The 24011-nt window shown below is 36.1% G+C and overlaps 1 protein-coding gene across 1 annotated transcript in view; it reads right to left on the bottom strand.

Annotated features, from left to right (window-relative positions):
- Window positions 1-24011, bottom strand: part of CDKL3 (cyclin dependent kinase like 3) — a 117218-nt gene extending 93207 nt beyond the window's left edge. The window contains exons 1-4 of the mRNA XM_087429801.1: window positions 23701-24011; window positions 23280-23461; window positions 19761-19955; window positions 9919-10097 (exon numbers count right to left, since the gene is read on the bottom strand). Coding sequence (XP_087285927.1) covers window positions 9919-10097; window positions 19761-19955; window positions 23280-23444 — 539 coding nt within the window. The 5' untranslated portion in view covers window positions 23445-23461; window positions 23701-24011. The remainder of the gene's footprint in view (window positions 1-9918; window positions 10098-19760; window positions 19956-23279; window positions 23462-23700) is intronic.

The following is a 24011-nucleotide window of genomic DNA, read 5'->3' as shown; positions in this document are numbered from 1 at the left end:
TCCTAGAGCAGGAATGTCACTTAGAGAGAAGATTGCCATTAACCCATCCCAGGTCGGGAAGCCTGGCTCAGAGATTTTGCCTGGGAGAAGAAGCAGACCATAAAACAGACAGCTTCTAATCTCTTCCAAAGGAATTGACTTCATTTGCAACAGAGTGTGGAGAAGTTCAAACTTAAGGGTGCTCTTAAGAACAGTGGAGGATGTAGTAAAAGGCAATTGGGAAGAGATTTCATGGATTTAATGAAGACACCGCCTAGACTATAGGCCAGCTAGTTTGCAGGAAAGAAACAGAAAATAAAACAATTGGGAGGAGCCCTCCTGGGGTCAGAACAAGTGGTAAATACCGACTACAGAAACTATTCCTTGAAAGGACTTTAATTTATTTTAAGCCCTAGGGCAATGTTGAAAACAATAGAGCAATCAGCCATCAATTTAGTGGCGTTTAATAGCTAGGCATGGTCAGGGAAAGACAGAAAGATAAACCTACTGATACCACCATCATCCCAGAGTGACTATGCGCCTACTCATAGCTGTGCCTCTCTGAGGAGCAACTACAGAGACTTAACACTGGGGGGGTGTGAGAGGACAGACTTCCCTAAAATAATCCATCCAGTCACTATAATATAAACAAATAAATAACAATAATAAATCCTGGGGTGGGGGGGAGCAATCAGGAGTTGCTACAATATTTTATGTAAAATGTTCAGGTTCCAACAAAAAAATTATGAGACATGTAAAGAAACCTGTGAGGTATGACCCATACACCAGAAAAAAAGGAGGCAGTACAAACTGCCTGTAACACTAAACAGATGTTGGATTTAGCAAAAAAATACTTCAAAATAACCATTACAAATATTCACAGAACTAAAGGAAAGCATTAATAAAGGAAGATATGATGACAATGTCACATCAAATAGAGAACATCAATAAAGAAACAGAAGTTATTTAAAAAAAATAACCAAGTGGAAATTCTAGAGTTGAAAAGCACAATAACTGAAATTTAAAAATTCATCAGAGAGGCTCACATATTTGAAAAGGCAGAAGAAAGATTTTGTGAACTTGAAGATAGATCAATAGAGATTATTCAAGCCAAAGAATAGAGAGAAAAAAAGAACAAAAAAAAAAAATTAACAGAGCCTCAGACATAGGACACCATTAAGTACACCAACATACATAAATGGGACTACCAAAAGGAGAGGAGAGACAGAAAGGAGAAGAAAAAATAATAGAAGAAATAATGGATGAAAATGGCCCAAATTTATTGAAAAACAATAACCAAGAAGCTCAATAAACTCCAAGTAAGATAAATGCAAAGAGATCCACAGACACATCATAGGTAAAATGCCAAAAGTCAAAGACAAGGAGAAAATCTTAAAAATGGTAAGGGAAAAATAACTCGTCACTTACAGAGAAATCTCCATAAGACAACAGCTGACTTCTCAATAGAAACAATGTAGGCCAAAAGGCAGTGATACAACATATTCGATATCCTCAACAAAAAAATTAACCAAAAATCCTATATCCAGCAAAGTTATCTTTAAAAAATGAAGGCAAAATAAAGACTTCCCTAGATAAACAAAAACTGAGAGAATTTGTTCCTAACACTCCTGTCTAACAGGAAATACTAAAAGAAGTTCTTCAGGCTGAAAACAAGTGACCTCAGACAGTAATTCAAATCCACATGAAAAACAATGAGCAGAAGTAAAGGTACTTTTGTTGTTATAAAAGACAGCATAAATTCATATCTTTCTCCTTTAGTCTCTTGATTGATTTTAAAAGCAATTATAAAATAATATGCATGTAATATATTGTTGGGCCTATAACATGTAGAAATGTAATATATGTGCAACATATTTGCCAACAACAGCAAAAAGAAGGTAGGAGGGAGAAAAATTGTATTTGGCTATGGAAATGACTATAGATGGTAAAGTAATCATTATAACAATGTATTGTTGGGTTTATAACATTAATAGATGTAATACGTAGAGCAAAAATATCACAAAAGGAGAGAAAAGGGAATATAAGAATAGCTATATAAGAAATATAGGAATATAGGAATATAAGAAAAGCTATATAAGAATAACTTTTCTATGTATATATCACTGGAATTAAGCTAGTATAAATCTGAAGCTGATTCTGATAATTTAAGGTGTATACACTAAACAGGAGAGCAACCACTACAAAAAACTCTCAAAAACGATAGTAAAAAAAAAATCATTAAAGAAATTAAGTTAATACATTACAAAATATTCATGAAATGAAAAAAGAAAGCAGTAGGAACAGAGGGGGAAAAACATGAGAAACACAAATAAAGTAAAATGGTAGATGTAAATCCAACTATATCAATAATAACATTAAATGTAAATAGATTAAAAATCCAATCAAAAGGCAGAGATTGTCAGCCTGAATTTAAAAAAAAAAAAACATGATTCAACTATATGCTGTTTACAGGAGACACAACTTATATTCAAAGATACAAATAGATTGAAAATAAAAGGAATGAAAAAGAAACATCATGCAAACAACAACCAGAAGAAAGCTGGAGTGGCTATAATAATATCAGACAAAGTAGACTTCAAACAAAAAATGTTACTAGACATAAAGAGGGTCATTTTATCATGATAAAAGAGTCAATTCATCAGAAAGCTATAACAATTATAAACAAATCTAGAACAACTAGACAGAAGATCAAAAAGGAACTGGAAGACTTGAACAACACTATAAACCAATTAGACCTAATAGACATCTACAGAATATTCCATCCAATAACAGAATATATATTCTCTCAAGTCACATGGAACATTCTCCAGGATAGACCATATGGTAGACCATAAACAAGACTCAATAAATTTAAAAGAACCAAAATGATACAAAGTATATTCTCCTATCATAATGGAATAAAATTAGATATAAATAACAGGAAAATTTTAGGAAATTCACAAGTATCTGGACATTAAACAGCACACTACTAAACAACCAATATGTCAAAGAATAAATCAAAAGAGAAAACAGAAAGTTCTTTGAGATAAATGAAAATAAAGACACATAACAAAATTTATGGGATGCAGGTAAAGCAGTGCTTAGAGCAAAATTTATAACCGTAAATGCCTATATTAAGAAAGAAGACTTAGGGGCCAGCCCAGTGGCACAGTGATTAAGTACATGCACTCCGCTGCTGGCCGCCCAGGTTCGGATCCCAGGTGTGCACCGATGCACTGTTTGTCAGGCCATGCTATGGCGGCATCCCATATAAAAGTGGAGGAAGATGGGCATGGATGTTAGCCCAGGGCCAGTCTTCCTCAGCAAAAAAAGAGGGGAATTGGCATGGATGTTAGCTCAAGGCTGATCTTCCTCACACACACACACACACAAAAAACAACACTTAGAAAGAAGAAAGATACCAAATCTATAACCTAACTTTCCACCTTAAGACACTGGAAAAAGAAAAGCAAACTAAAACTACAGCAAGCAGAAGAAAGAATATAATAAAGATTAGAGTGAAAATTAATGAAATATGGGGCCGGCCTAGTGGCGTAGTGGTTAAGTTCGCGCACTCCGCTTCGGCGGCCCGGGGTTCTCGGGTTCAGATCCCAGGTATGGACCTACACCACTCACCAGCCCTGCTATGGCAGCAACCCACATACCAAATAGAGGAAGACTGGCACAGATGTTAGCTCAGGGCCAATCTTCCTCACCAAAAAAATTTTAAAAAGAAAAAGAAAATTAATGAAATAGAGAATTTTTAAAAATAGAGAAAATCAATGAAAACAAAAGCTAGTTCTTTGTAAAGATCAACAAAATTGACATTTAGCTAGAATGACTAAGAAAAAAGAGAGAAGACTCAAATTATTAGAATCAGAAACGAAAGATGTAACATTACTACCAACCTTACAAAAATAAAAAGGATTATAAAAGAATACAATGAACAATTGTACACCAACAAATCTGATAACTTAGATTAAATGGACAGTTTCCTAGAAAAATGCAAACTACTGAAATTGGCTCAAAAAGAAATAGATAATCTAAATAAACCTATATCAAGTGAAAAAATTAAATTAGTAATCAAAAAACTAGACACAAAGGAAAACTCAGGCCCAGATGGCATCACTGCTGAATTCTACCAAACATTTAAAGAACTAATACCAATTCTTCACAAACTCTTTCAAACAATAGAAGAGAAAAGAATAGTTCCCAACTCATTTTTAGAGACCGGTACAATCCTGATACCAAAATCAGACAAAAATATCAATAGACAAGAAATCTATAGACCAATATCTCTTACTAATATCTCTTATGAATATGGACACAAAAATTCTCAACAAAATCTAGCAAACTGAATCCAGGAACACAAACAAAGAATTATATACCACGATCAAATGGGATTTATCCCAGGAACACAGGTTGGTTCAACATGCAAAAATCAATTAATGTAAAAATTATATCAATAGATTAAAAAACAAAATTCATATGATCATCTAAATAGGTGAAGAAAAAGCCTTTGATCAACAACCTTTCATGATAAAAATTCTCAACAAACTAGGAATAAAAGGAAACTCTGTGAACCTGATAAAGGGCATCTATGAAAAACCTACAACTAACGTCATACTTAACAGTAAAAGATTGGATGCTTTTCCTCTAAGATTAGGAACAAGACAAGGATATCTGCTCTCACCACTTCTATTCAACATTATGCTGTAGGTTCTGGCCAGAGAAATTAGGTAAGAAAAAGAAATAGAAGGCATCCAGACCAGAAAAGAAAAAGTAAAATTATCTCTATTCACAGACGACATGATCTTGTAAACAGATAGTCCTAAGGAATCCACTACACAATTATTAGAACAAATAAGTTCTGCAAGGTTACAGGATACAAAATCAATATACAAAAATATTTTGTATTTTTTATACTTGCTATGCACAATATGAAAATGAATTAAAAAAAATTCCATTCACAATAACATCAAAAAGAATAAAATACCTAGGAATAAATGTAACAAAAGAGGTGCAAAATGTATGCTCTGAAAACTACAAAACATTGTTGAAAGAAATTAAAGATGTAAATAAATGGAAAAACATCCTATGTTCATAGATTAGCAGATTTAACATTGCAAAAGCTCAGATGGCAATACTCTCCAAACTGATCTACAGATTCAATGCAATCCCTATCAGAATCCTAGCTGTCTATTTTGCAAAAAAATTTTCAAGCAGATCCTAAAATTCATATGGAATTCCAAAGGACCCAGAATAGCCAAAACAGTCTTAAAAAAGAACAAAGTTGGAGGACTCACACCTTCTGATTTCAAACTTACTACAAAGCAATGATAATCAAGACAGTGTGGTTCTAGAACAAGGATAGACATATAGATCAATGGAACAGAACTGAAAGTCCAGAAATAAACCCTTATACTATGGTCAACTGATTTTCAACAAGGGTGCCAAGACCATTCAAAGGGGAAAAATATTCTCTTCAACAAATGATACTGGGACAACTAGATAACTACATGCATAAGAATGAAGTTACACCCTTACCTTACACCATCTACAAAAATTAACTCAAAATGGATCAAAGACTTAAATGTAAGAACTAAAACTATAAAACTCTTAGAAGAAAACATAGGGATAAATATTCATGACGTTAGATTTGGCAAAAGATTCTTAAATATGACACCAAAAGCATAAACAACAAATGAAAAAAACAGATAAATTGGACTTCAACAAAATTCAAAACTTCTGTGCCTCAAAGCACACCATCAAGAAAATGAAGAGACAACCTACAGAATGAGAGAAAATATTTGCAAATATATATCTGATAATGAATTTGTATCTAGAGTATACAAAGAATTCTTACAACTCAATAAAAAGCCAATCCAATTTAGGGGCCCGGCCTGGTGGCATAGTGGGTAAGTTGGACGCAGCCTGCTTCAGCGGCCTGGGTTCACGGGTTCAGATCCTGGGTATGGACCTACACCACTTGTCAAAAGCCACGCAGTGGCAGTGACCCACATACAAAAAATAGAGGATTGGTACAGATGTTAGCTTACTGCCAATCTTCCTCAAGCAAAAGAAAAAAGAAGCCAATTCAGTTTAAAAATGAGCAAAGGATCTGAACAGACATTTCTCCAAGGAAGATATATAAATGGCCAATAAATACAAGAAAAGATGCTCAAAATTGTTAGTCATCAAGGAAATGCAAATCAAATCCACAACATGATAACACTTCACACTCATTTGGATGACTAGAATCCAAAAGTCAGATAATAACAAGTGTTGGTGAGGATGCAGAGAAATTGTAACCCTCATACTCTGCAACATACAGAAGGCTGACTAAGGGACCTGAGCATCCACAGATTTTGGTATCCGCAGGGGAGGGGAGTCCCAGAACCAATCCCCCTTGGATATCTAGGAACAATTGCATAGGATTCAGTACTATTTCAGGCGTCCACTAGGGGTCTTAGAACATATCTCTCACAGATAAGGGGGTACTACTGTACATAAGTAATACATAAGTTAAGTAAAAACCTTGTAGCCCTGAATTTGAATTGGAAGTATCAGTATAATTACATGATATATATACACACACAGCCATATGTACAGATATAGCCATCCATCACATATTGTGGTCTTAAAATACCATTTCCCACATAAAGATACCTGGGCTTCTTGGTAAATGGCTGATGCCAGGTCTGGGGCAAAAAAATGTAAAAGATGAGCCTAGAACATCTTGTCAGTTGGGTAGCAAGGAAACTATCAAAGACTATATACTAGGTCATGTTAAAAGGACTCAGGAGCCAACTTGAAAAGGCTTCCATTGGCCATAGATGGAAAATTTTGAACTTCAATAATAACTGCAATGCATTGAGACCCAATAAGTATGTTTAAGTCCATGAGTTCATAATGATATTTTTATGAAATTAATTGATCACCTTTGGAGGTCACCCTGGGAGACAATTCATCTTGAAAATTGATAAATCAAGCATATACCCTGCCTTCTCAATATGAACTATATCTCTGGGTAACCAAATAGTAGATGAGGGGAACTGTCCCTTTATAAAAGTATTATAAGTAATAAATAAAAAAGAAATGATAAAATTAAAATACTACCATTTTGCAAACCCCAGTGAAGTGATAAATCTAGCGATTAATCATCAATGGCTACTAACATTACAAAAAGAGAAACATTCAGACTTCTGTGTCTTCTGATGAAAGAAGACAATACTGCCTATAGTTTTGCTTAAGGGATTAAACCTCAGACTAATCCAGCCTCTGGATCCAGCTGCCAATTTGCACAAAATATAAAGGACAGAGAAACACGTTGAACTCCACTGTTTGAGTATGTAATCAACAAAATTCAGACTGTTAGCGTTGGTCTGGGTTCTTCAACAGTTAAGTTGTATGAAAAAGAAAGGGACAGAGGAAATTCCTGTAGTTTAAAAGAGACTTTAAAAACATATCAAATCTTATTTAAATAAAAAAGGGAAAACTAGTTTTGACAACTATACCACAGTAATGTAAGATTATAACATTAAAGAAAGCAGAAATTGGGTGAGGGCTATACAGGAATCCTGTACTATCTTTGCAAATTTTCTATAAATCTAAAATTATTCCAAAATAAAATATTTATTTAAAAAAGAAAGGCTAGGAATGCTATAAAAAATGGTAATAACGAGTGTTGGCAAGGATGTAGAGAAATTGGAACCCTCATACTCTGCCAGGGGGAATGTAAAATGATGCAGACACTTTGGAGAACAGTCTGGCAGTTCCTCAGAAGATTAAACATAGAGGCACCATATGACATACAATTCCAATTCCTAAGTATATACCCAAAACAAATGAAGACACATGTCCACACTAAAACGTGCACACAAATGTTCACAGCAGTATTATTCATAATAGCCAAAAAGTGGAAACAACCAAAATGTCCACCAACTAATGAATGAGTAAATAAAATATGGTATGTCCATAAAATGGTAATTAGCCATAAAAAGAAATGAAGTACTGACACATGTTACAACATGGATGAACCTTGAAAACAGCATGTTAAGTGAGAGAAGTCAGACCCAAAGGACAAGATATTGCATAATTCCATTTACATGAAATGTCCAGAATAGGCAAATCCATAGAGAATGAAAGTAGACTCATGGCTGCCTAGGACTAGAGGGGTTGGGAGGAAATGGGGAGTGACTGCTAATGGGTATAGGGTTTCTTTTTGGGGTGATAAAAATGTTCTAAAGTTGATTATAGTGATGACTGCACAACTCTGTGAATATACTAAAAACCACTGAATTTTACACTTTGAGTGAATTTTACGGTATGTGAATCATATCTCAAAAAAGCTGTCATAAAAAAGGCTAGATTAAACTAAGTAGATGTACTTTTGGGTGATAAAACTACAAAGAAATGCAAGGAACTGATTAGTATAATAAAAGTGAATACCATGGTTACTTTTGAGGGAAGGAAGGTGGTGTATTAGAATAGGACACATGGACAGTCTTGTGGGGTGGCCAGCAAACTTCTATTTTTTGATCTGTTGGTAGAGCTGTACATTTGTTGTGTGAGCTTTTCTTGTACTATGTTTTGCTTTGCAATAAAAAGATTTTTTAAAAAGACTCACTAGCAAATATATTTCAAACACAATATAAAGCCTCACAGAATCCAAACTTACCATGTGCAAGGCACCAACTTTGGCTCTGTGGAGTACAAGAGATTATACCTGTCCTCAAGGAACTTATCTTTCAGCAAGAAGTATAAAAAAAAGAGCTAGAGTAGAACTAGGCCATATTAAATATTAACTGGCACAAAATTTACAGATAACGTATAAGAGGGTTTAGAAGGGGATATGATTTGGGGGCAAGGGATAGGGATTAGGTGTTTCATCAGAAAAGAAATTTAAGCTACATTATGAAGAGGGTAAAACTGAGACATAGAGAGATCTTATGGAGGCTACATTATTGAGCACTTACTATATTTTAATCTTTTTCACTCATTAAATCATTGAATTCTCACAACAAACCTATAAAGCTGGTCCTATCATTATTTCCATTGTACAGATAAAGTAACTGAGGCACAGAGAGTCTGTGTAGGGCAATCAGTGGTAAGCACAGTTGAAAATGTACTCTGGAGCGACTTCAGGCAAACTAGTTTACTTTCTGTGTCTTAGTGTTCTCTTATTCAAAGTGGAGATGATAATAACAGCACCTTCACCACAGGGTTGTTGTGAAAATTGAATGATTTAATGCATGTAAAGCATTTAGAACAGTTTCTGGCATAAAGTAAATACTCACTAATGTTAGATATTATTATAAAAACAGAATAATGGTTTCTAGAAAAAGCATGTGAGAATTTACCCCCCTCGCCCCCCATTTCTTGTACTAAGTTGTACAACTTGGTCCCTTTCTCTTCTTCAGGATTTGTTATTTGTATATTAGACTGCTGTCTCACATACTGTTTCTACTATTCCACAATAGAATGAGACCATGCTACTTTCTGAGGTATCTAGAACAGTACAATGTAAAAATTATTATTGCCAATCTTTGCAAAGAGGGTGCCATATTCCAGGAAATAGGAAACTTGGCAATTCCTATGCTAACACTGGTAGAGTGAGGTAAACGATTTTAAAATCTTTGCAAAATGTAGAGGCTCAAGATAAGCAGAGGAGGCAACTCTGCCAAGGGTGGGGCACAGCTTAAAGCAAGCATGGATACAGCCTGAGGGATGTCTGCATAGGTCTCCTGGGGCTGGGGCAACATCAATAGCCAGCAGGGCAGGTGCCTCTGGGTCTCTCAGTTCTATTTAGAGGTGTCCCTTTCTTAGCCCCAACCCAGATACAGAAGACAGAGGGTGTTAGTAGTAGGGGTAATGGACACACCAAGAGAAAAAAGAAATAGCTAGGAAAGGCCAGGCAGGATCCCAAAATATACCTACTTTCCATAAGAGGTATCTTTTAATACTAATTCTGGAGCTCTATACCAGCGTGTGGCCACATAGTCTGTATAAATGTCCCCAGGAGCTGCTAGCGTTCGTGCAAAACCAAAATCACAGAGCTTAGTAATTCCTGACTGGGATACTAAAATATTCTCAGGTTTTATATCTCGATGAATGATCTAAAAAACAAACAGAAGATACAATACATTAAAATGAAGTTTCATTATCTAGAGAATGTCTCAAAAATTACACAGAGAAAATCTAGCTAATTAAGACAATAAAGCTATTTTCTGACTACATGCAAAGGATTAACTACATAATGCGAATAGTAATATCTTTTCATTTCTTGCCCCATCCATCATCTCAAAATGAAATGAAGACAAGAAAACGGACTTAATACTGGAAAGGTAAATCACATTCCTAAAAGGAAAAGTAATCAAAAGAACTTAACGAAAAAAGTTTAACTTTCCTTTAACTCCATGTCACACTCCAGGTACTGCCTTTTCTCTCTTTCCTTCACAGCTAAACCTCTTGAAGACGTTATCTTTACTCAGTCTTTATTTTCTGACCACTCATTCATCCCTCATGGTAATGTAATCTGTCTTCTGCTCCCACGTTCCATTAAACTGCCCTAGCCAAGGTCATCAACAACTTCGTTATTGCTACATCCAATAGACACTCCTCAATACATATCTTACTTGATATCTTACTGTAAAAATGTTGCCAACCACTCCCCCATTCCTGATTTCTGGGACCTAAAACTCTCCCAGTCTCCTTCTATCTCTGCAGCAGTTCCTCTTTCTCTGTCTCTTAAATGTAGGGTTCTGGTCTTAGGCTTTCTCTTCTCATACGTCATGTTTCCTGGGCAATCTCATCTAGTCTTTTTTTCTTTTTCTTTTCTTTCTTCACTTGGTTGTGGGGACACCATACTCTCTTGGGCTTCTTCCCACCTATTGGCTGCTCCATCTCAATCTCATCTACCCTTATAGCTTTAGTAACTATCCATATACTGATGATTTCCAAATTTCTATCTCTAACCAAGATATCTCTCCTGGTTTCGACAAGGAGTGGAAGTCCACAAGAAGTCCCACAAGGCTGACCCACATACCCTACAAACCCAGAAAATCCAAAATTAAATGCGTCATCTTCTCTCCCAAACATATTCGTTCTCAATAGTCCTTTAGCTCAGTGAGTGGAACCAACATTGACCCCATGGCTCAAGCTAGAAACCAAGGATTTTTCTCCCTTAGTCCTCATACTCTCTTTTTTTTTAATTTATTTTTTTTGTGAGGAAGATCAGCCCTGAGCTAACATTCATGCTAATCCTCCTCTTTTTGCTGAGGAAGACCAGCTCTGAGCTAACATCTATTGCCAATCCTCCTCCTTTTTTTCCCCAAAGCCCCAGTAGATAGTTGTATGTCATAGTTGCACAGCCTTCTAGTTGCTGTACGTGGGACACAGCCTCAGCATGGCTGGAGAAGCGGTGCGTTGGTGCTCGCCTGGGCTCCAAACCCAGGCCGCCAGTAGCGGAGCGCGCACACTTAACCGCTAAGCCATGGGGTCGGCCCAGTCCTCATACTCTCTTAACCTATCTACTTCTTTCCCTAGTTCAAGTCCTCTCAGTTCTCCACTAAATTTACTATACTACCAACTAGTCTCCCTGAATTCACTTCGATCCCCTCCAATCCACTGTCTACAATGAAGTCACAGTACTATTTTAAAATTACATGTGTGATCATGTCACTTCTCAGCTTAACATCCTTCCAGGATTCCCCATCCACAGGACAAATTTGAAACTCCTAAAAATGGCTTGTAAGGCCTTGAAAGATTTGGCCCCTGCTCATCTTCTCAACCTCCCTTCCCTAGCCTATAGAATATTAGTTTCCCAATTTTGTGGGGTTTGTCTCTTCTCTGTGCATTTGCTGATGCTGTTCCAACTGCTTAGAACACTTTGCCTGGCCAACTATTTCCTCAGGTCTCAGCTTAGATGTTTGCATTAGATGTTCTTTCTATATGTTCTCACATTATTCTGCACTTCCCCCAGCACAGCTTTTATCATGATATATTATTAATTGCCTGTTTATTTGTTTGTAACTCCCACCAGACTGTAAGTTCCACGAGGGCAAGATGTATGTATGTCTTATTCAAGCTATATCACCAGTGCCCAGTATAGTGCCTAAAACAAAGGCGGCATTTAAAAACTTTATCAAATGAACAAAGCATATTCTCATCACCAGCAAAGTATCATAGCACAAGTGAAAATATCTCAGTGACAGAAATCTGGGATCTTTCCTTGTTTACACAACTTACTGCTATAAATCTTTGGGATTGGCTCTTGCCCCAGTCTCCCTCCAAAAATGGCCAAAAAACTAACTTAGGGTAATGAGCCACCTTAAGGGTACCATCTATAAAACTATATTAATCCTTTTTTCTTTCACAACTGTTATTGAGTGACTACTATGTGCCAGGCAGTATGCCAAGATCTGAAGATATAACGTGAGCAAAAATAGACATGGAAAAGCACATTAAGACACCACTTCACACATTCTGTCCACCACACATCCATTGCCCTCCTCCTCAGAGCTCTAAACATGTGGCAGAAAGATCCACCCGGTTGATACCCTAATATTCTCAGTCTTTTCAACAACTAACACCATGACTACATGTGGAATTTTGTTATCCTTGAGAACAAAGCACTCTCTGAATCCCACCTTTTTTATTTTTTTCATGAGGAAGATTAGCCCTGAGCTAACATCTGTCGCCAATCCTCCTCTCTTTGCTGAGGAAGACTGACCCTGGGCTAACATCCATGCCCATCTTCCTCTACTTTGTATGGCAAGCCACCACAGCATGGCTTGACAAGCGGTGCGTGGGTGCACGCTCGGGATCCAAACCCTGGGCCACCGCAGCAGAGTGCGCGCACTTAACGGCTACACCACCGGGCCAGCCCCTGAATCCCACCTTTTAAAATTCTGTTTTGATGACACCCTCCTTGGTCCTCCACTATCACATTGAGACCTCCATAAAAACAGTATTTCTGTCTATTTGTTTAGGTCGTCTTTAATTTCTCTCATCAACGTTTAGCAGTTTTCGGTGTATAGGTCTTGTATATCTTTTGTCAGATTTTCCCTAAGTATTTTATATTTTTTATTCTGTTGCAATGGTATTTTTTATTTGAATTTCTGATTGCTTGTTGCTAATATATAGAAATACAATTAATTTTGGTATGTTGATCTTGTATCCTACTACCTTGATAAACTTGCAAATTAGTTCTGTTAACTTTGTTGTAGATTTCGTAGGATTTTCTACATAGAAAATTTTCTACATTTGTGAATAAAGACAGTTTTACTTCTCAGAAAAAAAAAAAAAGATACCACTTCACACCCACTAGAATAGCTATAATCAAAAAGACAACAACAAATACAGGAGAGGATGTGGAAAAACTGGAATATATTGTTGGCGACGATGTAAATAAAATGGTACAGCCACTTTGGAAAACAGTTTGGCAAACTCCTGGTAGCTTTGTAAACCAATAGCCCCCAAATCATGGTGAAAAACAGTGGCCTAGCAGCCTACGCAGGGTGTAGAACAGGGTTCTATCTCTTCCAAAGCCCCATTCCCAACTGTCATTATCTGACCTGTCAAGCAGGTCACTGGAAAATCCCACTAGAAGACTTGTCTTTATCTGACCTAACTCAGAGCTTGCCCAGTGCAAACAGCCTTTCTCCTGGGGCCTTTGTCAGAAATAATTAGCAGCTACTACGTAATATTATAGCCACCTGAGGCAGCTGTCAAACAAGAGCTGACCAAAATACTTAAAAAGAAAGGCTAGGAGTGAGATGTCCATTAAGGGTTTGAAGAGCTCCAACATATTCCTGGAGAATCAAGAAGGCCACAGGCAGAGCTGTGCACATGCCCAGGAAGGATCTGAGACAGTCCTAAGCTCTCACCTCTGGCTGACTTGGAGGCTCTGCTCAAGCATAAAGGTAAGGCTAAGGCAGAGTTGTAAACTGCCTGCTTAAACATTGTAGGCATATCCCAACACACAGAGAGAGCCCCTCAGTAAATAAGGCTGAGAGATTTACTGGTTTCAGGCATTTAAGGAAATCTCTGTCCAGTCATTGGCTAACCACTAAGCTAACTGGGCAGAGATTTCAGTGGTCACACATGATGAAGAACATAAACTTTACAGAATTAGTTGAGAAAAGTAACTAAACAAACAGCCACTACAACAAACAGCAACAACAACAAACCCTGAGAGATGGGAAACTCTGATTTCCAGAGATGCCACATTATGCTATTTTAAATGTCCAGTTTTCAAGAAAAAATTCCAAATTTCAAAAAAAAAAAAGGTATGCAAAGAAAAAGTATGACCCATACACAGGAAAGAAAACCAGTCAATAAGAAACATTGAACTTGCTAGACAAAGACTATAATCAGCTATTTTAAATATGTTCAAAGTTAAAGGAAACTATGTCTAAAGAACTAAAGAAACACATTTTTGCAAATATTTAATAAGATTTACAAATATTAATAAGATATACAAATATGAATTTGCCTCTTCTGGATATTTAACTGGAATTTATACTAAGTGGTCTTTTGCATCTGACTTTTTTCATCTAATGTAATGTTTTCAAGGTTCATTCATGTTGTAGCACGTATCAGTTCTTCATTCCTTTTTGTTGGCTAAATAAATGCCGTTGTATGGATATACCTCATTTTGTTTATCCATTCATCAGCTGATATACATTTGAGTTGTTTCCAATTTTTGGCTATTATGAAGAATGCTGCTATGAATATTCCTGTGCAGGTTTTTATGTGAAAATATGTTTTCAATCTTCTTGGGTGGCTACGTAGGGGTAGAATTGCTGGGTTATATGGTAATTCTATGTTTAACTTTTTGAAGAACTGCCAAACTGTTTTCCACAGCAGCTGCACCATTTTATATTACCACCAGCAGAGAGGTTTTCCACTTCTCCACTTTCTTGCCAACATTCATTATTGTCTGTTTTTAAAGTTACAGCCAGCCTACTGGGTGTGAAGCTGTATTTCATTGTGATTTTGATTTGCATTTCCATAATAACTAATGATATTGAGCATCATGTCATGTACTATCAGCCATTTGTATATCTTCTTTGGAGAAATGTCTATTCAAGTCCTTTGTCCATTTTCAAATTGGGTTGTCTTTTTATTGTTGGCTTGCATTTTATATATCCTGGATACTAGATGCTTATCAGATATATGATTTGCAAATATTTTCTCCCATTCTGTGGAATGTCTTTTTACTTTCTTGATAGTGTCCTTTGATGCACAAAAGTTTTAAATTTTGATGAAGCCTAATTTGTCTATTTTTTCTTTGATTGCTTTTGCTTTTGGTGTCATATCTGAAGAACTATTGCCTAATACACAGTCACACCGATTTTCACCTGTGTTTTCTTCTAGGAGTTTTATAGTTTTCGCTCTCACATTTAGGTCTTTGATCCATTTTGAGTTAATTTTCATATATAGTGTAAACCATCAGACTTTGGATTCAAACAATGAGTTTGATTCTCCTTTACTTTATAGTGGAATGCTCCAGAACTACATAAAACTCCATATTACAATCTGATTTATACTACCTCTGCTCTATATAGCCTTATTTGCTTGAATTTAAACATCCACCTAAGAGAGTTCAAATTTCCATATCCTCTACAGCAGCCTCAGAGAGCCTGGTTCTAAACCACCTAGAGCTTCATTTAATAAACTTTCCAATCAAAAGTTATACAATTAGGGCCGGCTCCGTGGCTTAGCGGTTAAGTGCGCGCGCTCTGATGCTGGCGGCCCGGGTTCGGATCCCGGGCGCGCCCCAAGGCACCACTTCTCCGTCCAGCGCGAGGCCGAGTCCCACGTACAGCAACTAGAAGGATGTGAACCTATGACATACAACTATCTGCTGGGGCTTTGGGGGGAAAAAAATGAATAAATAAAATCTTTAAAAAAAAAAAAAAAAAAAGTTATACAATTAAATGCTAATGTGTATATGAAAAAATAAGCCAATACCCTCCAAAAAGAGACTGAATAAGGATGTCTGAGGTAGATGGCAAGATTGGGAATTCCCTATATGCCCTAAAAACCAAACGGAAAGTGTAGTCCTTGATTGGATCCTGATTTTAATAAATTAGCTGTAAAAAACATTTTAGGAACAATTGGGTAAATTTCAAAATGAATTTGGCATTAGATGATATTAAGGAATTATTGTTAATTGTGCAGATGTAAAAATGATTCTGAAATTACATATGAAAATGTGGTTTTTAAAGACATACATAGTAAAGTATTTAGAGATAAAACATCAGGTTTATAATTTACTTTAAAATACTTCAGAAAACAAAATAGATGAAGCACATATAGCAAAATATTAACAATATATTAAAATATATTAAATAATATTAAAATGTTAACAATAATATTATTCAAATAATAATAATTCTTTGTTTGGAAGACTAAGAATTTAAAAACCCAAAAGCAGAGTTACACAAAATATTCAAGAAAATATGCAAAAATGGGCTAAATTTAGGGAAGCAGGGCTTTGGAGAGTAGGGGGTGGGGCTGGAGCTAAGGGAAATTGACAGTTCTTAGGTATTAATCAGAATTACTCAGAATTCATAAAGTTTACCAAAAATTGGATAAAATTTAACAAGCTCCATAAGTGTAGGAGGCAAGTCTTTTACTCAAAGCTGCATCCTCAGCACCTACTACGATCAATATTTGCTACTGAAGGATGCTTAACAAATATTTGTTGAATAAATGAATGAGGGAATAAACAACCATTTATCCCCCATAAGTGGCCAAATATTTGCATTTAGACTCTGACTCCTTCCAAAATGGTTTTGAAGAGGCTTATAATAATAACCAGATCAAAGTTTTAAATTAAAAAAAAACAGAATTAAAAAGATCAATTCGATTCCTATAATTAACTAGTTACTGCAACTGAACATTAAATTTTTATTTGAGCTGCCTAGAAGCCAATATACAAAAGTAAATATATTTTCATTATTAAACAAAAGAAGGTAAACAAATACTTCTCAGATAAAAAGCTTTTTCTGGTACTGAACTGTATTTGACTTCATGAATTCTTATTAAAAGGAACATAGGGTATCACGGTAGACAATATCTCAAACATTTCAGTTATATAAAAGCCCAATCATCTGAAATTTGGAGATATTAGGAAAATAAAGTTTTTCTTTCTTGAGTTTTGTTAACATGAAGATAATCTTAAATCATCAGGTCCAGAACCCAGATATCCAGATAACAAGTATAGTAATATTTATTCTAATGAGCTGCTTCATTCATGGTTGCCTTAATTCTCAAAGGTAACTAACTTTACAACATTCTGCGGAGTGAGGGACAGGGATAATTTTACTCCAGGTCCTAGAGAAGACCAAGAAAATAAAAGAATGCACGTGCTTCTCTCTAGGCCTCTTTCTCTGCTGCCCCCCACACCCCCATGGAGATTATTCCACACTTGGTGCTGAGAACTACCTTTTATTTTTCTCTCTGTCCCTTGGAGAGTGATCCATCCTTACCTGTGCAACCATAGTCTCTACGAGGAAGGTTTCCCAATTTGTATATCCAGTTCTGACAACTTCCTAAGGCCATGTTAGATAATTGGTTAACCACTATTTTTACTTAGAAACTGTCCCTTAAAATATATCAATATATCTAAAAGCAATTCCCCCTTCTAAACTCAGTTACTGCTAATGGTACCATAATTCTCCTGCTCTCAAATTAAAAATCTTGTAATTATCTTTCATTTCTCCTTGTTTGCATCCCTCTCATATCTAATTATTTCCCAAATCCTGTCATTTCTCTTTTTAAGTCTTTCCATCCTCTCCCCTGCCATCCTTCCTCTCCTTACCGTTACCACTATCCTAGTCCAAGCCTTCACACTTCATATCCAGACTGTCACAATAGCCTCTCACCTGATCTCTCTGTCTCTATCCATACTTGTTCTCTACTCTTGCCAAAATAAGCTTAGGTTTTGTTTTTTCCTGTATAAAACTCAGCAATGCTCAAAAACTTTCCATGCTTTCCCAGTTTCCTCAGGAAAAAGTCCAAACTCTTCAGGGTGAATTTCAAGGCTCTGGAAAACCTCTCCCCAGGGCACCTGTGCAGTCTTATCTCCCTTTACCTGGTCTCTGTAAAATGACTATCACCACTCTCTGAAGTCCCTTGATCAGGTCTACCTCTATTCTCCCAGTGGTACCCCAAGTGAAAGTATTTCCTCTTCTATTCTAGTGAAATCCTAGCTACAGTTCAAAATTCTACTTACTTTAGTTTTACCTCCTCTTTGAAGTATTCTACTCCCAGTCTAGCCCATACTGGTGTCTCTCTTTATTCTAGAAACATTTTTAAAGTCTACTATAGACAGACACTATAGGGAGACAGATAACACTATTCCTGACTCCCTACCAGCACTATTTATTGAGCACTTAAAATGTGCCTGACACAGTGCTAAATACTTTATACCTACCACCTAATTTGATCTTTACAAAAAACCTGTGAGGCACTAGAGTTCTCATTTTACAGATGAGAAAAATAAGGCACAGAGAGGTTAGATAACTTTCCTGGGGCCACAGAGTAATGGGGCTGCCACCTTTCATCGTGCAAGTTATGAAGTGCACAAGCTGTGTGGTTATCCATAGGTAAGCTGGTGGGTGAAAACATAGGACAGTCTGATTCCAAAGACTGTGGTTTTGTTTTTTTTGTTGTTTTTTTTTGTGAGGAAGATTAGCCCTGAGCTAACATCTGTTGCCAATCCTCCTCTTTTTGCTGAGGCAGACTGGCCCTGGGCTAACATCCATGCCAATCTTCCTCTACTTTATATGTGGGACACCTGCCACAGCATGGCTTGACGAGTGGTGTGTAGGTACGCGCCCAGGATCCGACCCCGCCAACCCAGGGCCGAAGCGGAGAACACGAATTTAACCACTACGCTACCGGGCTGGCCCCAGATTGCGTGTTCTTAACTGTTACATTATACTGCCACCCCATGGGTCCAGCTGGCAAGGAAATTATAATCTGAATTCCAGTTGCTATCACAACCATCTTTTTCAAAGCTGTAAAATGAGATGAACTATTAGCAAGACAGAAAATTAGAAGATATCTGATAAAGCCTGGGATATGTAGATGTTATGCCTATATCAATTACTAATAAAACTATTTTTGAGGATTTTACTCAAATATTATTTCCAGAATATTTATCTAACTTTCCAGAAAGCAGAGCTCATGTTGGGAACAAAATATCTCCATAAAAACCTGCTAAGCTAAACACTTACTAGGCAATGCTAAAGGCAACACTTTTTAGTGTTTAATCTCAGAACAATTGATCTTCTTTCCTTTCTTGATTTTTCATAAGTTAAAAGACAAGGTTCTACACTTTTCAGCCACTCTATTTCTCCTATCTTTCCCTAAAGTCATCCACATTCACTTGCCATTCCCCTGGCCTAGTTTCCAGTTCCTACCTGCAAATCTCTCTTCGTTTGAGCTAGCCTGACTGTTAATGTTTTTTAATGTACTTTCTTTAATAAAAGCTGCCCCAGTTGACTGTTGATTCCTCTATACCAAATTATTGATATCTCCTTTAGCATCCCATACTTGGTCTGCCCTATAGTTATAATTATCGTGCGCTCAATATGTTTTTCGGTTCTGCAACTAAATTGTAAGGTAGTGACCTCATTTTCAGGATGTCAATTAATATTGTACAGAAAAATAATTTTAGCAACCTTCACATAAATAGAACATTGTTTAAAGGGCACTTACAATTCATATACATCCTATAGTTTTGCTTACTCTGAAGCACTTACATTATTATTGTGAAGATACTCAATTGCTCGAAGGATCTGGAAGAGGTATTTTCTAAGTCGTTTACTCTCTAGTCCATGACAATAATGTTGTAACTCATCTAATACTGTGTGGTCAATAAATTCAAACACCAAATGAATTTTCTTTTTCTGTCTAAAAACTTCAATCAGATTGACCAGGTTTTCATGATGAAACTGCTATTGACAAAAGAAATGGGTTTTTAATAAATTATTTCATGCACAATAATCTGTACATGTAACATCTCATTTTTTTTAAAAAGTAGAAATATTCTCAGCTTTTCCTCCATACATTTCAACAAAAATTTCTCAACTGATTTGCTTACATTCCTATTTTAAGAAAATGTTAATCTATTTCATAATCAATATTTATACAACAAAGGGAGATGTGTTACTTCAAGTTGGCATTTGATTGCTTATTAAAATAATTTTAGAGTTACTGTACTATAATGCAATTTGGTATGCTGCTAAGAGATATCTTCCTATCCTTTAACTTGGTATGTGGCTATATTTAAAAGGTCCTTATGTTTTCAAATGAGCATGGATTTCAATGCTACTGAGTATGTGATCTGAATTTATAGAAATTAATTATTCTCTGAGTTTGGTTCTAAACTCCTGAGAACAAAACATAAGTTCCAGGTGGACATTATAAATTCATCACACTGTAACAAAACAGTATCAAAATATTTAGAAACTTTTTAGATATGAGAAATACCAATTTATAGCTATAGGAACTTTACATCAATATACAATTATCTGTGGGTACATTTTTGTTCATTGTCTGTAATATTCTATTAAGCAACAGAACACCTTTTTAGAGTAGTAATAATCACTGTTAAAATAATTTCAAAAATGGCACGTACCAGCTTAGAAAATAAATGAGGTTTAAAATTTTATTCTATTTTTTAACAGTGACTTAATTACGATTCTCAAATATTTAACTTTTTCAAATTACCAAAAATATTTATTCATTTGACTAAAAATTAAGGAGTATATTTTCAACATTGAATTCATTAGAAAATTATACTTTTATGAAAAAATATTTGCCTTTATTCCAATGGCATACTAACAATTTTTCCATTTATCTGTACTAATACATAGACCAAAGTCCTTAAAACATGACTAATAGAAAAACATGCCAAAATATAACGCCAAATTCCTTTCCTATTTTTGCTCCCAATTTCCCTGGTTGGCAAGATGCCAGAGTGCTGCAGTGACAACATACTGGCAGTAGCACAAAGAACTGACTGCTTTTGGACACTACTGCATTAAACCTTCAACTAAGGAAAATTACTGTTTTCCTGTCCAGTCTTTATTTTAAAGGCAAAAGCAGTGAAGGGTTAATGTTAGTTAATGAGCATTAGGGAAGATCTAACCAGGGGTAAGGAATCAGGTACTTTCTCAGATAAACCATGAAACCCCTAGAAATGCTCCGTTGCCCCTTTTCAAGTTGTTTACTTTTGTTTTCCTTCATTACTAGACAACTTTTCTACAAATATTCTCACTAATTACTCTAACTGTAATTTATTTAATGAAATTCTAGCAGATCAAAAATTCAGTTCAAATTAAGTCATTATAGCAGTCTTTTTAGACTAAGAATGTTAACTAACCAAGAAATCTCTCTTGTGAAATTAGATTAGATCAAACTAAAAATTTTACAAGAAATAAATCAATGAGAGTAAACAGTTAAGGTGTCTCAAAATAGTCTGCCTAATAGTTGTTAACAGTAAAGTACATTTTCAAATTCATCTCTGTGTTCTTGCCACATATTGGTTACTTTTACAAAATGATTACGTAGAAAAAAATAATCAGCTTAAACAGAACAGAGTTGAAGAAAAAGCAAAAGATATTGCCTGGGAAAAAGCCTCCTTCTAAGCAGATTTTCACTTACGGTGCACAACAGTTTCCTTATAGTATTATGTTTTAGGTTATCAGAATAAGGACTGGTATCTCTCACAAAATCATAACATCTTCACTGACTTTAACTTTCCTTTTCATTGTCTAGATATAGAGCAGTTCCAACAATCCACAGATACCTAATATTTCTTCTATTTAGAAAGCAAATTGATCCATCATATCTAATATAGACTTAGAAAGAAAGAATATTAATTTTGTATCAGATAAAAATGAACAAGAAGAGCATCTGTTTTCTTCACCAGGTAAAACATCTAGACTACACTGTCAAAGTCATAAACCTTAAAGCATCTAGATAAATTCCAATAAAACACATATATATACTTAAATATTTTTTAAATCACTGGTTTTGTACCCAATCCTCAAGGAATGTTAATGCTCCTTTCTTCACACTCATGAGTTCTTTCCCCTGAGTTGACCTGTCATATCTACACAAAATTCTATCTTCTGCCCTGATCTCTCCTGATATTGTTCCCCATCTTTAAAAGCCTACTCATCATCTTTACTTAATTGTACTCCTGTCACCACAAATTCAACATTTCTAAAACTGAACTAGTTCCCAAACCATGTCTCTTTGGGGTCTTTCATGTTTCCATCAATGATAGCAGTCACTGAACCTCAAAGATACCTTTGCCTCCTCCCCTTCTATTTCCTTCTACACTCTTTCATGTCTTGTTTTGCAATATACTAGGTTCTAATTTTAGTTTCCTTTCAAATTGCTGTGTTCCAGCAAGGGCCCTCTTGACATTTACCAGGATTCTTGAATAAAACTCATAACAGACCTCTCTACTTTTACTCTCTCAGTGCTCCAATCTATTCTAAGAAATAGTGCTAGCTTAATATTTACAGTTTCTCTACTCTGAATTCAAACCCCTCCATCTCTCACAAAATCAAGTTTTGAATCCTTAGTCTAAAAGACAAGACTTTAAAACCTAGCTACAATTTACTTCTCTAATCTCACCTCTTTCTACTTCTGTCTAGGAAACTCTACAGGCAAATGTCTCTGCTCTTTGTCCTTTGTCCTGCTTTAGTCTCTCTGAGCTTATGCTGTTCCCCTACCCTAGAATACAATAGTTTCTCCCTCCTACCTAAATTCTACACATCCTTTAAGGCCAAATTCATGCCCCATTTCCTCCAAGAAACCTTCCCTACCCAACAGGACTTTGTGTTAATCACTTGGCATTTATTATGAGCCACTTTTTATTCAGTATTATTTTTATATGCCCTCCTGTCTTTCTGATTAAATAATAAAAGTCCTGAAGAGCAAGTACAGTTTTACCTCATTATAGTCTCAGCATCTGGCACAATGCCTTGTAGAAAGCAGATATTTATATTAAGTATTATACGTACCTGGATATTTCTGAATAACTATTTTGCAATATTTGACATAGCTTTTGTTACATTATACATAAGACATATATCTTGTATCACTATAAAATTACAAAATGTAGACAGTAAGAATATCACACTTGTTTTTCTGTTACATGTCTTAATACATGTATTAACTGACATAATCCTTATGTAATTTTTTTATTCCATAACAATTTCTTTTTTGACTTACAGAAAGCAATTAAGGCAAAAGAAGCAAACCTTCAGAAACTTTATTTCCCTTGTTGCAATTTTGTTGACAGATTTTTCTGGTTTCTCATAAAATATCTTAATGGCCACTATCTGCCCAGTTTCCTTATGTTTACACTTCATGACTGTTCCATAACTTCCCTCTCCCACTTTTCCAAGGCTTTCATACATCTCCATTTTCAAGACGGCTTCTTCTTCATAGAAAAAAAAAAAAAAAGTTAAATATTTATACCCTTATTTATTCAAGCTGGATAATGCACTTCCACAGTAAACTCATACTTTAAAATACACAAACACAGAAAAGATAGGAATATTTTCCACAGACCCTGATTGTCTTTGGGAATTCTTGTAGGGCCCAGCCCGCACCGGAACTTAGCGAGCCCCTTGCTGTCTCGCTCATTCCCATCACCACCAAAATTTACGATTCCCTCACCACATGTCACCTATCCATCCTGGGTGGGGTCCTCACACTTCCTGTTATGCCTCCGTCAAATATGCGGTTCCCGCAACACGGTTGACCACAGACCAGGCCCCGGGACCCAAGAAAACCTCGGTCGCGCCCGCTCGTCAAACCAAACGTCTTAGTGTCCCGGACCAGTGTCGCGCCCCTGGCCCCGCAGTCGACCTCGTCCGGGCAGCCGCCGCCGCCTCAGCCCATGCTGTAGTCACGCCTGCCTAGCTCCGCGAAGCCCCAGCAGCCCAACAGGACGCCGACCCTATATAGCCCGCCGTCCCCGCTAAATC

The sequence above is a fragment of the Ceratotherium simum genome, chromosome 4 (genome assembly GCF_057802395.1).
Source record: "Ceratotherium simum simum isolate JZ-2026a chromosome 4, ASM5780239v1, whole genome shotgun sequence".
NCBI lineage: Eukaryota > Metazoa > Chordata > Mammalia > Perissodactyla > Rhinocerotidae > Ceratotherium > Ceratotherium simum.
This window is presented reverse-complemented; position numbering and strand designations above follow the sequence as displayed.